This window comes from Anas platyrhynchos, chromosome 7 (assembly GCF_047663525.1).
Source record: "Anas platyrhynchos isolate ZD024472 breed Pekin duck chromosome 7, IASCAAS_PekinDuck_T2T, whole genome shotgun sequence".
NCBI lineage: Eukaryota > Metazoa > Chordata > Aves > Anseriformes > Anatidae > Anas > Anas platyrhynchos.
Window position 1 is genome coordinate 11218968 of NC_092593.1, and position 14914 is coordinate 11233881.

The 14914-nt window shown below is 40.2% G+C and overlaps 1 protein-coding gene across 1 annotated transcript; it reads right to left on the minus strand.

Moving 5' to 3' along the window:
- Positions 1–560: 560 nt before the first annotated feature.
- MCM6 (minichromosome maintenance complex component 6) lies at positions 561–13254 on the minus strand. Its single transcript, XM_038182593.2, has 17 exons — positions 13096–13254; positions 11881–12027; positions 11591–11701; positions 10841–11090; positions 9959–10124; positions 9731–9876; positions 8742–8892; positions 7952–8093; positions 6824–6965; positions 6573–6680; positions 5789–5944; positions 4606–4734; positions 3461–3622; positions 2750–2885; positions 2312–2479; positions 1811–1950; positions 561–1091 (listed from the first exon to the last, which is right to left on the minus strand). The coding sequence occupies exons 1-17, from the start codon at positions 13203–13205 to the stop codon at positions 978–980; spliced, it is 2478 nt and encodes an 825-aa protein (XP_038038521.2). The 5' UTR covers positions 13206–13254; the 3' UTR covers positions 561–977.
- Positions 13255–14914: the final 1660 nt, after the last annotated feature.

The following is a 14914-nucleotide window of genomic DNA, read 5'->3' on the forward strand; positions in this document are numbered from 1 at the left end:
AGAAACTTCAGTTAAATTGGAAATTCAGATATTTCTATGTTCAAGTATTTGTATGTACAAATACTTACAAATATTCAAGTATTTGTAATTCTTAATAAATAATTTAATATTCCCATACTGTACAGGACTGAAGAGACTCATAGGAATTTAGGCAAAATTTTCTTATAGAATTATCTATAAGCAAGTTTACTAATATACACTTTAAAATCCCTCACAAATGATGGCACTTTTCAATTCACTTACAAGTCAAGATACTCCTCAAGCTGGGGGGGTGCCATCCTGACTTAATGCTTTGCTTTGAACTTGACTATTTTTAATTTTCTATTTTAAATATGCAACAGGAGCATACACATCCTTATTACATCTGAAAAGAAAGAGAAGCAATCGGTTTTTCATCATCTATTACTGGAATTCTTAAAAACAATGCCTGTCATATGGGAAATTTAATCTTTCTTAAGACATGAGGCGTTTAGATCACTGACTTTTCAGTTTCAAAGCACAGGCATAGAAACAACATCCCCACATACCAGAACCAACAAATCCACCCCCAGAGATCTCCAGACATTTAATGATATTTTATTTATGTTATTAAGAAAAACATTTAAAATCTACAGTATAAAAAATTTACCAAATACAATAAGAACAATGAATAGAACAAAATTCCCCCCCTTTAAAACCAAAGCATCTACGTAGCTTGATGCTAAAAAGAGCTGTTGAGTGACCCTCCTCTGCATCTGGACGATGGCAGTGAAAACAGAATTAAAAATGAAACTAATACATGGCACTTTAAAAAATTTTCAGGTATGCTCAGTGTCTACAATCAATCATATATTATTAATTGCATATTGATGCGTTACACAGTAAAGCATTCATATGAATCAGATAGCTATGTAACAACCATTGCAAGAATGCAGAAAAGAATGCGTTTTCCAACACGTAACTAGTCTGAGTCTGTTCTACAACCCAGATCTCTGCCTTTAGTCTTCCAGCAGATAGTTTGGGTTGACAACCAGGTATGGGTCTTCATCAAAAGTCTCCTCTTCTCTGGAACCCCTCAGGCCTGACTGAGACAGCTCTATCAGAATGTGGTCCTGCAACAGACAAGAAAATTGTATTCAGACAAGAATGAAAAGGACTGTTTTGTTTGTCCTTTTTTAAAAAGAATCTCCTTTTTTCTGCTGGTAGCACCTCTAATTAACAAATTATTCAACCCTTTTAGCTGTCAACTCCCTCTTTAATAGGTTCCTAATTACCACTGAAGGTAATTGTTGAAATCTCCTATATGTAGTATGCTTTCTGGGAATACGTCATTCTAGTGTTTTTATACTTTTAAAATTGAGAAGTATTCCATCTCTTTCCTACTTTGACATTTTTTTCTTACAAAAATCCCCAAATGTGAAACAAGTAACTTCAGAGCATGTACTGGATCCTGGGAAGTAACGATTTCTACTTCAGAGAAATATTTTAAGACACTCTAAAACCTAAAGTAAGTAAAATGTTTTGTTAATATTTGTGTGCTAATAAAACTGAAACTACAAAAATACAGAAAAATAGCACTTATGCTTCTATAAATAAACAGTAGAAAATATAATAGCAGTTTAAACTTGTACTAATACACACCTCTAATTTATTTCAGTGTTTTCTCTGAGATGAATTTTAACAGTTATTAAACAAAGATGGCATTATGCTGCATCAGTCAATGACATAGAAACACAAAACACATTTCTCAAATTAGAGAAATCTATTAAAAATGAGTTATTGTACCATATATTAAAACCCTTTTTCACTATCCACACATTTTTATACATACATAACGTGTAAGTCGGTGAATGACTCTCTCTATGATCTTCTTTTTATTTATTAGCTCTTCTTCAGATTCTATTTCAGATTCAATTTCCTTTAGATACCAATTAATAAGTTCACTCTTCTTTAATGACGAATCGTCCTCTTCTGCAAACGGAAAGCATTAAAAAAATGATTACAATACCATTCCACATAATTTGCATAAACATAGCAGCAGTAAGATAATTTTCAAACCATAAAAGAAAAGGGTATCTATGTTAACATTTGTAACGTTGAAAAGATAAACACACAATAGCTCTCTTGTGCTTCTTAAAACACCATGCTTTGCACAGGAGACTGCTTTATCATGGTTTAATTGGAGTATAAATGTTTAACACAGAAACGTTTAACAAATACCACTGAAAAATGCAAACCTTCTAAGTTTCAGGTGAATTTGTTTTAATGAAGAGCCAGTTCACACACGTTGACACAACTCAGTCTGCCATATTTTTAACAAACAAATCCTTACCTTCCTCTGCTTTCCTGAGGTGCAGCACAAGAAGATTAGAAATTCGTCGGTATTCAGAGAAGCCCAGCCTAAGAGAAGCTTTTGGTGCACCATCCTTGTTCGTGTCCTCAGAATGGCCATTGATCCCATTCACAAGGCCATTAACCCCAGCTGGAGGTTCTGCTGCACCTGTTTGGACACGTGCTTAGCTTTAACTCTACAACATAGTGTAACTGGCTAATAATCTGACCCACTAAAAAGTGTGGCACTGACCAACCTAGGCAAGTGGAGCCTACAAAAAAGCTGAAGAAACAGGAGTTAGTAGCAGGAATAAAGATTCCTAGACAGTGTTAGAAGAGAAATAGGTGGGAAACTGAAGAGAAGTGTATACTCAAAAAGGGTAAGCTATAAAGACTGGAGGTACTTTCCCCTTTGAAAAGCTCTCTACAAATAATTTACCATTGACTCCATCTTGGTCTTCTTGATCCTCCATTTGCTGTTCATCTTCTTGGTCTAAATTGATGTCAGGAGTCTCAACTCTAATGATGGATTTATTTAAAAGCCTGAAAGCCTCCTTCACATGCTTTGGGTGAACCTGGGGAAGATTTTAAAAAACGTGAATTACATAGGCATGGTGGCTCTTCTGGTATTAAAGGTTTCTTTCTCCAATAGTTCCAGTTCACCCCTGATTCTGACAGTCTCTCTACCCATCTCAGCTAATTAATCATAAGCAGTAAAGACCCCACAAGTCAAATTACATTCTACTACAGGTATTCTGCAACATAAGGTTACAGAAGGAATAAACAACCTGATGAACCTTTTAGACTTTAGTTATCACGTGGTGTCAGTAAAGATTTTTTACTTATACCAAGAATATTTTGAAGAAGGATCAGTGGAACAAGAAACACGAAAGAAATGGGTCTAAAACAATATAATAAAAAAAGGTTATAATTAATGAGACTCTCCTCTGGAACTGAAGTGAAAAAACTGGACAAATCTTCCTTACTTCAGCCTTTAGCTAAAAGCCATCAGTTTCTTTGTAAGTTGTGTTTAATTAAAAAATAACCCACCTCCTCACTTATGGGATTTAAATATGCACAATACCATAGTCACATAGAAAAGCCAGAGCTGCCACAACATTTCTATAAACCTTCATGAAAAACCTGATACCTCATCACAGCAGTGCATACGGGCCATAGCTTCAGAGAGCCGAATCATGCTTTCCAGCTGCCGCACTGTGATTCTCCAAGATGACTTTGTCACTCCAGAGCCATCGCGCTGCCGTAGCCGTTTATACTGCTCCACTATAAAGTCCTCAGACTCCTTGGATATCTTTGTGACATAAGATAGTAAGACAGTTTGCCATGTTAAAAGCATTCAAGTTTATGCTTCTTGAATCATATTAGCAGTTTCCAAACTTTTCTGTGAAATATTTAATTCTATTACACTTACCATACATAAATACAATGGACAATCGTAACAGAATTACATTGTAATAATGGTTATAGTAACAGTTACATAGTAAGTACATTGACTCATCAATTATCTTACAGCAAATTTTTTATTAATTTGTTTTTCTGTTCTAGACTTGCTTCTAGGCATAATTAAGGCCTGTCTCTATGATTGTTCTACATGCAAACACACACACACACAAGTATATGCTCAAGAATACTAACACCAAGTACAGCTTTGTGTGCGTGCTTTTTATTAGCTTTTGTCTATCTGCACATACACAGATCCAACTGGAAAACAAACTTCCCACCACATAGAAATGAAATGGAAGTTTGCAGAACTCTGTAAAGGGAGGGTGTCCTCTCCTCCCATTTGAGAAGAATGACATTAGAATAATTTCCAACAGAGCTAGAAAACAGCACATCCAAAAAGCTACTTGGGTAGACCACAAAAATCTGTACTTAGAGCAGTTTCACATGTTCTGTGTTTTACCGTAACAAGAGCAAAGAAATATTGAGGAACACCACCCTTTTAAAATAAAGACAAACAATCTGCTTGATTAAGCAAGAGGTCAATAAAATACGAATATCTCTGTATTCATGTATCAAATAACCCATGCTCTTGAGGTAAGAGATTAAGGTCACTGATTATAGCATAATCTCATCTGGGCTGTCTGGACTTCTGGAGTGGAAAAAAAAAAAAAAGAAAGAGTGCATGGCTCCAAAATACATTATGTTTCTAGATAACAACTGAGTTTAGTGCTCCTCTCGTGAGGAGCATTTGTCTGAAGAAAGCAAGCTACAGAGTGACTAATCCTTTGGACTTTCTCACACAGATTAATTTATACAAAAAGGCAGTATTACCTTGGGTTTAAACTGTCTTGCAAACAGCAGATACCTTCTGATATCGTCTAATGAATACACACGATCAACAGATTCTTCTACTCTGGCATGCAGATCCACTATACGTCTGGCAATGGCATAATCTGTAACCTGGAATAATATTGCTCTGTTAGATCACTTTTGCAACACCAGCCAAACGTCAGAGCAACAGCTGTATTCTTCTTCCCATCCCCTTCCCTCACTTGCACTCGTCACGGCTGAGCTACTCTTTCCAGAAGCAAGACATTGCCAGAAGACCCAGGAGAATGCCCTGGAAGGTTTCAATACAAGGACGCAGCAGAGAAGGCATGAAAGGCAATTTTAGGATTTACAACTTCTGGTATTCTCCTGGGCTACAAATTAGCCATAGAACAGGCAGAAAGCAGCACTTTGCAGCGTGGGAACTGCTGGCTTTCTTTACAACCTACTCTCTCTTTCAATAGTCCCTTCTCAATTAGATAATGATGCTGAGCAAAACATCTGAAAGAACTGTACTGAGACACCATGAATCTCTGCATCTTTTATACTCTCGAGGCAAATGCCACATAGACAGGTGGTAGCAGTCTTAGCCTTAGTGACTAGCAATTTGTAAAACTGACTAATGTTGTTACGTTTGCAGGTCAAATCACCACAAGTATCCTTGTATTCATCAGTGTGTTCAAATTTGTACTGCCAGCTTTTTAACTTCGCAGACAGAGAATAAAAGCAGAAGCAAGAGGCTCTCATGAGATCAGTTTCACCTAAAATTGCAGAGGGACACAGAGATGGTCAGAGGGCAGGAGCACATTATGTGTGAGGAGCGACAGAGCTGCATGAGTTCAGCCTGTAAAGAAACAAGTGCCTCATTGGCAAGATGTAATGGGGCTAGATTGTTCCTGAAAGTACAAATTAACAAGAGGCAACTGACACAAATTGAACCATGTGAAATTCTGATTAGATATAACTTCTTTTTTTTTTTTTTTTTTAATATAAAAAGCAGAGTTGTCAAACATTGCCATAGCAGCCTAAAGAAACTGAAGAATCTCCATCTGTGAAGATGCTCAAAATTTGCCAGGTCAAGGTCTTGGCAACCTGCTCTTAATGATCTGCTCTGAGCAAGAGGTTAGACTAGAGGCGTCCAGAGGTCTTTTCTGATGTAAATTATTCTACAATTGCTCAAAATTACCTCATTACATTCATCCACAAGAATGAAGAAGAGATCAAACCGAGACATGATGGGAGCAGATAAGTTTATATTCTGTTTCAATGACTTGGATCTATCATAGCGCCCACCAACTGGGTTTGCTGCAGCTAAAATGGAGGTCCTGGCATTCAAGGTAGCCTGACAAAAAAAAAAAAAAAAAAAAAAAGAAAAGAAAAGAAAAAGAAGTCATGACTTGCTAAACCAACTTATTGCAACTCCAAAAGATCCGCATGAAGTCTTTTATACAGAATTGCAATGATTATATTACAACAACAGCTCCTCAAGAGTCCAAACTCTTCTAACCAGTCCTTTAATCCAGCTCCAGTATTCTATTCTGCTCAGATACTTAATTTAATGATTAAATTTTTGACATTGCAATTTAATGATTAAATTTTTGACATTGTCATACAGCTACCACCAATACTGAAATAAGCCTTTAAAACTGTTACACAGTGCATATATACAAATCGTTCCGCAAGTGAAAAAATCTACACCATTTGAGGGTTACGTCAGGGTTTGAATTTCCCCATACTCATTCCCATTTTCTGTTCCTTCCCACTACTGTCTCTTTTTCCCCTTCAGTACAGTTTCCAATTATTTATGAGCAAGTGGCATGAAAACTTTGCAGATAAGTGATCTCTCTCTGCCACAGCAAGGCAGCTGCAGAGCTGACATCAAAGTCTGAGAGATGATGTTGGATCAGTGTGTGCCACAAACACTCACACAGTCATGGAGACTACACAGCCAAAGGAATAGCACAAGGTACCTTTACTCCGGCTTTAGTAATGGATATTGTCTGCTGCTCCATTGCTTCATGGATGGCAACTTGATCCCGCAAGTCCATTTTGTCAAATTCATCAATGCAACATACACCCTGCAGCAGAAGAACAAAAAATAACAAGTTACTCAAATTCAATCACATTTGGAGCAAAAGCATTTTTAAGACAGTTTGGGGCCTTTTGTCATTAATCAAAACCATTCTAGGGGTGCAGAAACTTCTCTAGTTCCTGTACTCACATTATCTGCCAACATCAGTGCTCCAGCTTCAATTACAAACTCATGTGACTCTTCATCTTTTACAACAGCTGCTGTTAGACCAGCAGCACTGGAGGCTTTTCCGCTGGTGTATACAGCGCGAGGACTGAATTCATCCACGTGCCTATTGAAAGTGAGAAACTGTGTTATACAAACTTAAAAAGACAGACTGAGACCTGCAGAAACAAGACAACTTTAATGCATGACTGCTTTCAAGCCCTAGGGCCAGGACTTATTCCTTCCTTCTGGAAGCAGTTAACATTTAGTTAGGTCCTCCTATCTGTAATGATATTTGAGCGAGCCTTGGGAACTAAACCTTATCTAACTGCAGTCTGTAACAGGTCTGTTATTCACTCTTGGTTATACCAGCAGAAAAAATAATCCAGACCTCCTCCCACAGTTTTCTGCTGACTTCACAAGCTTAGGCAGCTCCTCACAGGTCAGGTAGAAGTCAGCACAAAGGAACAGCACAAGGCTGCACAGCAGGAAGCAGCTATGCTGACCACAGGCAGTCAAAGGCAACTTTTGTGGTGCCTCCACATTTCTGAGATGCAGTAGACCTCAGCCTCACAGAGAGTGATCCAGAGGTAAAAGAGCATCATGAGAAAAAAAAACATATTAAATAGAACTTGAGGTTAAAAAAAAAAAGCATTATAGCTTGAATGTGTACCATTAGATATACTTATTTCATAATTATTGTTCAGGCTTAATAGCTGTCTGGTTGATCGGTATTGGGACCTACCAGTTTAGACTACGCTAAAGCAGAGGGGAAAAAAAAAAATCACTATTTTATCCATCTCTAATATTTTAAGATATTCAATGTTACATTTTTAACATTCAATGACTTTCAAAAACATAAAAACTTGTACTTTCATAATTATCTGAAAAACAACAACCACCTCTTAAATTAATTCTTTTTTATTACCTTATGGACCAGTTGAATTTACTTCAGCCCAAATAATTCAACCACATCCAAATTATTCCTGGAAAATTTTCTCTACCATTTTACTTCCCTTACCTCTGTTTAACGTAGGAAAGGCAGAGTAATACATTCATAGCTCTAGTCACACTGGACAATATTTAAATACTGAATTTTAAAGAGAAACTTACTTTAGAAATTGACTCTTGGCTGTACTTGGATCGCCAACAACACAAACATTGATGTCCCCACGCAAAGAAGTGCCTTCAGAAGTGGTCTTAGGGACTCCTCCAAAAAGCATCAGCAGGACCCCCCGTTTCACTTCATCATTACCTACCCAAGAAAGGACACTCAACATGCAACACCATGTATTTTAAGAAAATTTTAGCCCACTGGAAGAATTTTAGAGCACTTAGGCACATCAACTCAGAATTACTTATTTACTAAACATCCCCTAGAAGCCTATTTATGTTCTTGATACAGTTTCAGGGAAGAATAACTCGAAAGGCAACTGAGTTCCTTTACACTAGGGTGGCTCCAAATATGGACAAAATTCAGCTGATCAAACTTTTCAGACATAACCAACATAAGTTCTCAAACCAGTTCCAAGCCAGAAGCAACACCAGACATATGCACACACATCCACGCACAACAGCATATGGATTTGGAACTCTTAAATCTTTCAAAGGATGCCCATATAAAATAAAGCTCATATCCAACTGTCAGCTGTAGGGTTAAGTGGCAGATCACCACAGAGCAAAACCATTTTGACTTCCATTACAACCCTTACTAATTTAACAAATGAAGTCTTTGGGAATTAGGTCTTCCTTTTCTAGCAAAACCAATTCTGGAAGGAAGAGTTTGAGATAGTTGGTACTGGGCTTTCATGAATTCCCAAAATGGTACTACAAAGATATTAATAAGAACTAATATTTTCACAGGGGAAATCTCCTTTCTCTGAAGCAACAACTGGACTCTTACCATGGATAGTGGGGAAGAGGCTGGTACACAGATTGTGATAAAGGTTCTTATCTTGGCTCATTTCAAACACCTTCTCCCACTCTTTCACGGTCATTTGGTTTTTGATGCTTTCTGCAGTCTGTTCTTCATCTCGGAGCTCTTTTCCACCAAACTAAACAAGGAAATTAAAAAAAATAAATAACCATGACAAATGTGATTACTACTGAATGCGAGTACTGCAGACAGGAGCTTATACAAACTCTTATGCACTCTAAGCTGAGTAGAACACATTCAGAAAGACTAGCCTTAGGCTAAGGAAGCTCATCACCTGGTATCTTTAAAACAAACAAACAGAAAAACACACAAACAATTCTGTAGCAGGAAAATTGAGTCTAAGCTCAGTTAACAATAAAAAAAACAACAGGGATGCTTGTCTAGAGAGTAAAAAGAGAGCAAAAATAGTACAGCTTCCTTTGGCTAAAATTTGCCTTTTTAAGTATTCTTCAACCAGAATTTCCATGGCCTTTTATTACTCTGAAATGAGGCAGGAAATTATATCCTAAAATATAGCACCACACTAAAACCCAGTCACATTCAGTGTTACTTATTATGTGGTAATAACATCCCAAAATTTAATATGATAAAATAGAGGGAACATGAAGGTTAGCTTTTTTCCCCTGGAACAATATGAATCAATAGGATTTTCTGGAGGAAAAGCAAATACTGGAGAAATGTATGAAATTTGAATGAAATAAATGAATCATTTAGCTTTTTAGAATAGATGAAATTGGCAAACTCCAATTTCATATCCATGAAAATTGCTATGAACAATAAAGACAAGATAAGAACTTGATACGTAAACTCAATCAGAATATGAGGGCAGTTAAATGCAAAGAAAGGTGGTACACGCACCTCTTTATAGCTTTACCTATCCTCACCCCCCTAATTTGAGGTGAAAACACAGTGGAAATCTTCAGTACTCTTGGATCTATTTTTCTCTGTAGACTCACCCGTGGATTTGTTGGTGCGACGTAACAGGCTAGAAAGACTAGTTTATAGGACAGTTCTCTGACTCCAAGGGCACGAAGTCCTCGGATGCCTTCGGTTTCGTAGCCCTCTGTCCCGCTCAGCCGGGAGCTGGTTTCCGCGCGCACTCCTGCCATGAGAAGGAAGAGTCAGCAGCCGCCAGAACAAGCTGCGGGGATGTCACACGGAGGTCAGGAGCAGCAGCAACAAACCTGGTGTTGAGAGCTGAGCCACATCAGGCACGACAATCAGTGATCCTGTGAAGTCACATTTGTCACCTGCCTGGGCAGACTCCACTGCTTCTGCACGCAAGATCACCTCCACGCTGCGAGGAATGCTGCCTCGCGGCAGCTCAGCCTGTGTCTCCTGAATGCGGACCTGAGGAGGTACAGAACATCAAGTGCTCAGGATGTCACCGAATTTCAAACTGTTTTTAAAGCTAAAATAGCTTAAAAAATAAATACAGGAAGTGGCATTTGCTGACTGCCATCCATATCAATCATGAAACTATTTTTTTTAATGAAATAAAATCACACTTTACTAATCAGTATCTAAGGAGTGTTAGGGAAACTTAGAGTATACACAAGAGCCACAGTGATAATTCTGAAGTTAAGGACAAGTATTTGGGCAAGTTAGAGTCCAGTTAACGTGACTGACAAAGCATTATTGTGGAATAGCATGTGCTGAGGATTTGGCAGAGTAAACCTGTCTAGAACAAAACACTGCTGATACTAAATAGCCCTGCTGATATCCCTTTTCATACTTGCATGAAATAATTACACACGATGTACCTGTGACAGGAGACTGACAATGGCTCAAATACATGAGTTTTCAGTGACTTGTTTACACACCAAGTCATGCAATAAAAATGCTTTGATTCTATGCATAATTTCCCATGCTTACACAAAAGTCTTCCACAGACAGAAAGAAATTATTTGCAGAAACTCCAGTGCCTTGAGATCTCTTTTTGAGGTTGACAGAACCAAAATCAACCACCTCTGATATGCAGAAGTACAAACAACACCTTGCAGCTACCACTAGAACACAGGAATGTCATCTTTTGTTGTCACTCTGCCCCAACCTCCCCGCTGTACCTTTTGGAAGTCAACAAATCTTGATTTGTTTGTGTCCAGCAGGAATCTCCTTCTGTTGGCACAGACTGGGTTTCTGCAGATGTTTGGCTGCGTGTATTTAAATTGCTGTTCCACATCTTTTATCACTGTCTGACAGTCCAGGCACAGGAAGGTTCCACTTACAAGCTCAGGATGAACTGGGTGGGTACGTACCACCTGTCCACTGATACGCATCAGAGAGCCAATTTTCGCCGATGTCAGTTCTCGAATTCTGTTTAAAATGGAAATTAATCGGGCTTAAATTCTTAGTAGGGTTGCCATTTCTAGGCCAAAGGTACTACCCAATCAGTAGCTACATAGTTTCATTCAATCTGTGACTAGAGAACAGTTGTAATAGCCAAAGAAAACAAGGTTTCTATTTTCCCATTTCCTGATTTTACTTAAAATTTTAGATTAATACTAAAGGCCAAACCTATGCAAAGGTTACTTCATTGGTACTTCAAAAGCAACACACTATCTACACCAGCTTTGCAAACAGAGAGGTTACATTAGTTTGCAGAACACTATGAACGTCAGTATTTAAGAGCCTTTCCAGTCTAACTTTTGTATGATTCACAAATGAAAAACTGTTTCAAAGATCAGCCCTAAGATCAGGCAGCTTCTTCACAATTGTACTGGTAAACTGTATGTTTTATTCTGATAATCAAAAACGTTTTCAGTATCCTTTGACACTTTTTTCCAGTACTAAAAACACATAAGGAATCATCTTACTTGTGCCTGGTAGGCAGATCTTGGAAGGCAACATAGAAATCCTTGTTTGAGGGAATATTTCCATGGTCTCTGGCAAAAGTCTTTACTGCTCGGCAAAGGTAAGGATAAACCCTGAAATACAAAAAATAATAAAGTAGTAATTATGAAACCATTAAGCAATAAACTTCGATCCAGTAAAACTAATTATATGTAAGGGTTTACAGAATACAGAAAGCAAATAACCTCAGGTAAGACTTTATAGGCCTGAGATGGCAGCACAGGTCAGCCCTCATGTAACCTCTACATTTTACCTGTAAAATTCCTCCTGAACAGTGGTAGAGAGCTGCTGATTGAACTGCTCCAAATCCACAAAGCTGACGATCAGCGTGTTCCGCTCTGGCCGAATCAGTTCTTCAGCATCACGCAGGTATTTGACTTCCCCATCACTGTTCTGGAACCTGAAAGTGAGCACGATTCAGGAAAATGTTTGACAGTTATACATCAGGCAGCAGCAAAAAACTTCTGCTGTCACGGGACGAGAAAAGGATGATGTGTGCTGGGGAGTGTGCAAGGAAACGATGGTGCCCCCCATCCCCTTGCAAACAACTTTTCCAGTGATGCTTTTCCTTCTGTCCCCATTCCACAGACGCCTTGCAAACACACGGATCTGCTTCTTGCCCTACTGCTCTCCTACGCAGCCTCCTAGCTGTGGTCTAACCATGACCTGCAGCAGTAAGACAGGCTTTGTTCCCTTAGGATCAGGTGAACAGCTTTCTTGGGACATGGTGCTTAGGGACATGGTTTAGAAGGGTGACAGTGGTGGCAGGGGGACAGTTGACTAGATGATCTTGGAGGTCTTTTCCAACCTTATTCACCCAATCACAGAATGGCTGAGGTTGGAAGGGACCTCTGAAACTCATCTAGTCCAACTTCCCTACCTAGGATAGCTTAGAGCACATTGTGCAGGATGGCATCCAGGGAGAGTTTGAATATATATAAGATATCCAAAAACATCTGGAGATGTTTCTACAGAGAAAGACTCCACAACCTCATTGGGCAGCCTGTCCCAGTGCTGCCACCCTCACCGTAAAGAAACGCCCCCTCATATTGAGCCAGAACTTCCTGTGCTTCTGTTTGTGCCCGCTGTCCTGTCACCGGGCACAACTGAAAAGAGGCTGGTCCCTCCCCCTTGACAGCCTCCCCTCTGGTATTAATATATATATGTGTATATATATTATATAAATTATATATATATAGATGAGGTCTCCCCTCAGCCTATTGTCTTCCAGGCTAACCAGGCCCAACACTCAATGATCTGGGCTCTGTGATCGTTGTTCGCTGCAGGAGGCCCCCTCCAAAGCCCAAACCCCACACAGTTCCCCCGAGGAGCCCCCGGAGCACCCAAATCCCCACACGAAGGCTGCCCAGGGAGCTCCCCACAGGCCGAGCCCTCCCCACTGCCCCTCAGCGCCCCCTCCCTCAGCCCTGCCCGCCCGCCGCCGCCGCCCCAGCCCGGCGCCACTCACTCCTCCAGGAAGGCCAGGAACAGCTTCTGGCACTTCTCGGCCACCTCATCCCGCAGCTGCTGAGGCGCCGCCGCTGCCGCCCCGCCGCCCGCCGCCGCCGCCAGGTCCATGGCGACCGCCGTCCCCTCAGCCCACTCAGCCCCGGCCCCGCCCCGCCGCCTTTCCCGCCTCGGCCCCGCCAGCCAATCAGCGGCCGCCGCCGCGCCGGGCCCCGGCCCCTCACGGGGATTTTCGCGCCAAACGCCTCAGGGAGGAGGGGCCTCGGCGCCACGCTGCCGGCCGCCATCTCGGCCCGCCCGCCGCCATCTTGGGCCGCCCGCAGCCATGGCGGCTGTCGGGAGGGAGGGAGGGAGGGATGGCGGCGGGCACCCGGCGTTGTCCCAAGCCGGCTGCAGCGGCTGAGGGGCACCTGGTGGCAGGGACAGCTGCCAGCAGGGAGAGCTTTAATATCTGGGAAGAAGTGGTCGCAGGTGCGATGCCACCTGCAGAAACATCCATCTGCCAGAGTCTTGTCATGAAGGCAGCCAGGGGCTGGCTTCTTGCACTTCTAAAACTTCAAAACCTTTAAAAAATAAAACCCAAAATCATGAGCTTCCTGCAGTGGTGTTCCCTTATGTTGCAGTGCCCTTACCATGCAGCACACGGAGCCTTGTCTTTGCAATATGGCAAAGGAAGGTATTCTTAGATTTCCTTTCAAATGGTTTGCATGCAGTCCATAAATACCATACTTTGTGAGACCTTACAAGCAAAAATGGGCACAAAAGCAAGTTGGTTGTCAGGCTTATATCAGTAGAAATCATAATTCACCTATAATAATTATTTCTCGAGTTTTCATAATTTTTCTTTACCAAAACGAGTCTGCTGCCACTCTACACAGACAGTGATAATACTAACAAGGAACAGTAAATAATTAAAAGATAGCAAGTTAACTGTATAGTCTAGATACAGCTATCAAGAAAACATGCCTTTTTCTTCTCAGCTCTTTTCCTGAGTTTGTGTATCTATAGTTTAAGCCTCTTTTTTTATCATGTTGTCATCATCTGTTGCTTTTGTCATTTTTGCCTCATTTTTTTTCTTAGTCTTTAGTTTTCTTCCATCTCTCTCCCAGAGCCTCTCATTTTCTGGACTCCTAAACAAACAAACAAAAACAAAAGCAACAACAAAAATCACTCTATTTTTCCAGAGTTTTTGTTTTCAGTCTCTTTTTCAAGTCTCTCCTTAAAAAAGAAAGAAAGAGTCTCCTCTCTTTTTTTTCAGACTCCCTTTTCTCCAGGTGCCCTTTTCAGAGTCTGTTTGGGAAACAAAGAGAAAGATAGGAAAAAAGTGTCATTCCCTGTCCCATGAGTTCATGGGGCATTTTTTTTCAGTCTCTTTGAGGAAAAAAAAATGTGGAAAAAAAGGTTTCCCCATGCTCTTTCTTTCCGACAGAATCTTTTTTTTTTTTAAAAAAAAACACAGAGCTGTTTTTCCCAGTCTCCATTTAAAAAAAAAAAAAGAGACTCTAGGATTTGTTTTCAAGAGCTGCATTTCTTTTTTTTTCCCCCCTAGAGCTGCACCTTTCCCTGCCTCACTGTGTTTTTCCGGAGCCTCTCCCTATTCAGTCTCTTTTCAGTCTTTATTTTCTAGTCATCCCCTTCCACAGTTTATTTTTCCAGTCTCCCCTCCCCTGGTCTCTCTTTTTCTATGGGACTCTCTGGAAAAAGGTGGGTAATCTTTTTTTCCCAGTCTCCCTTTAAAAATGACACCACCACCAAAAAAAAAATTATATCTTTTTCAGTCTCTTCGTACATGCTTTTTACCCCATGGTCTTTCTTTTTGC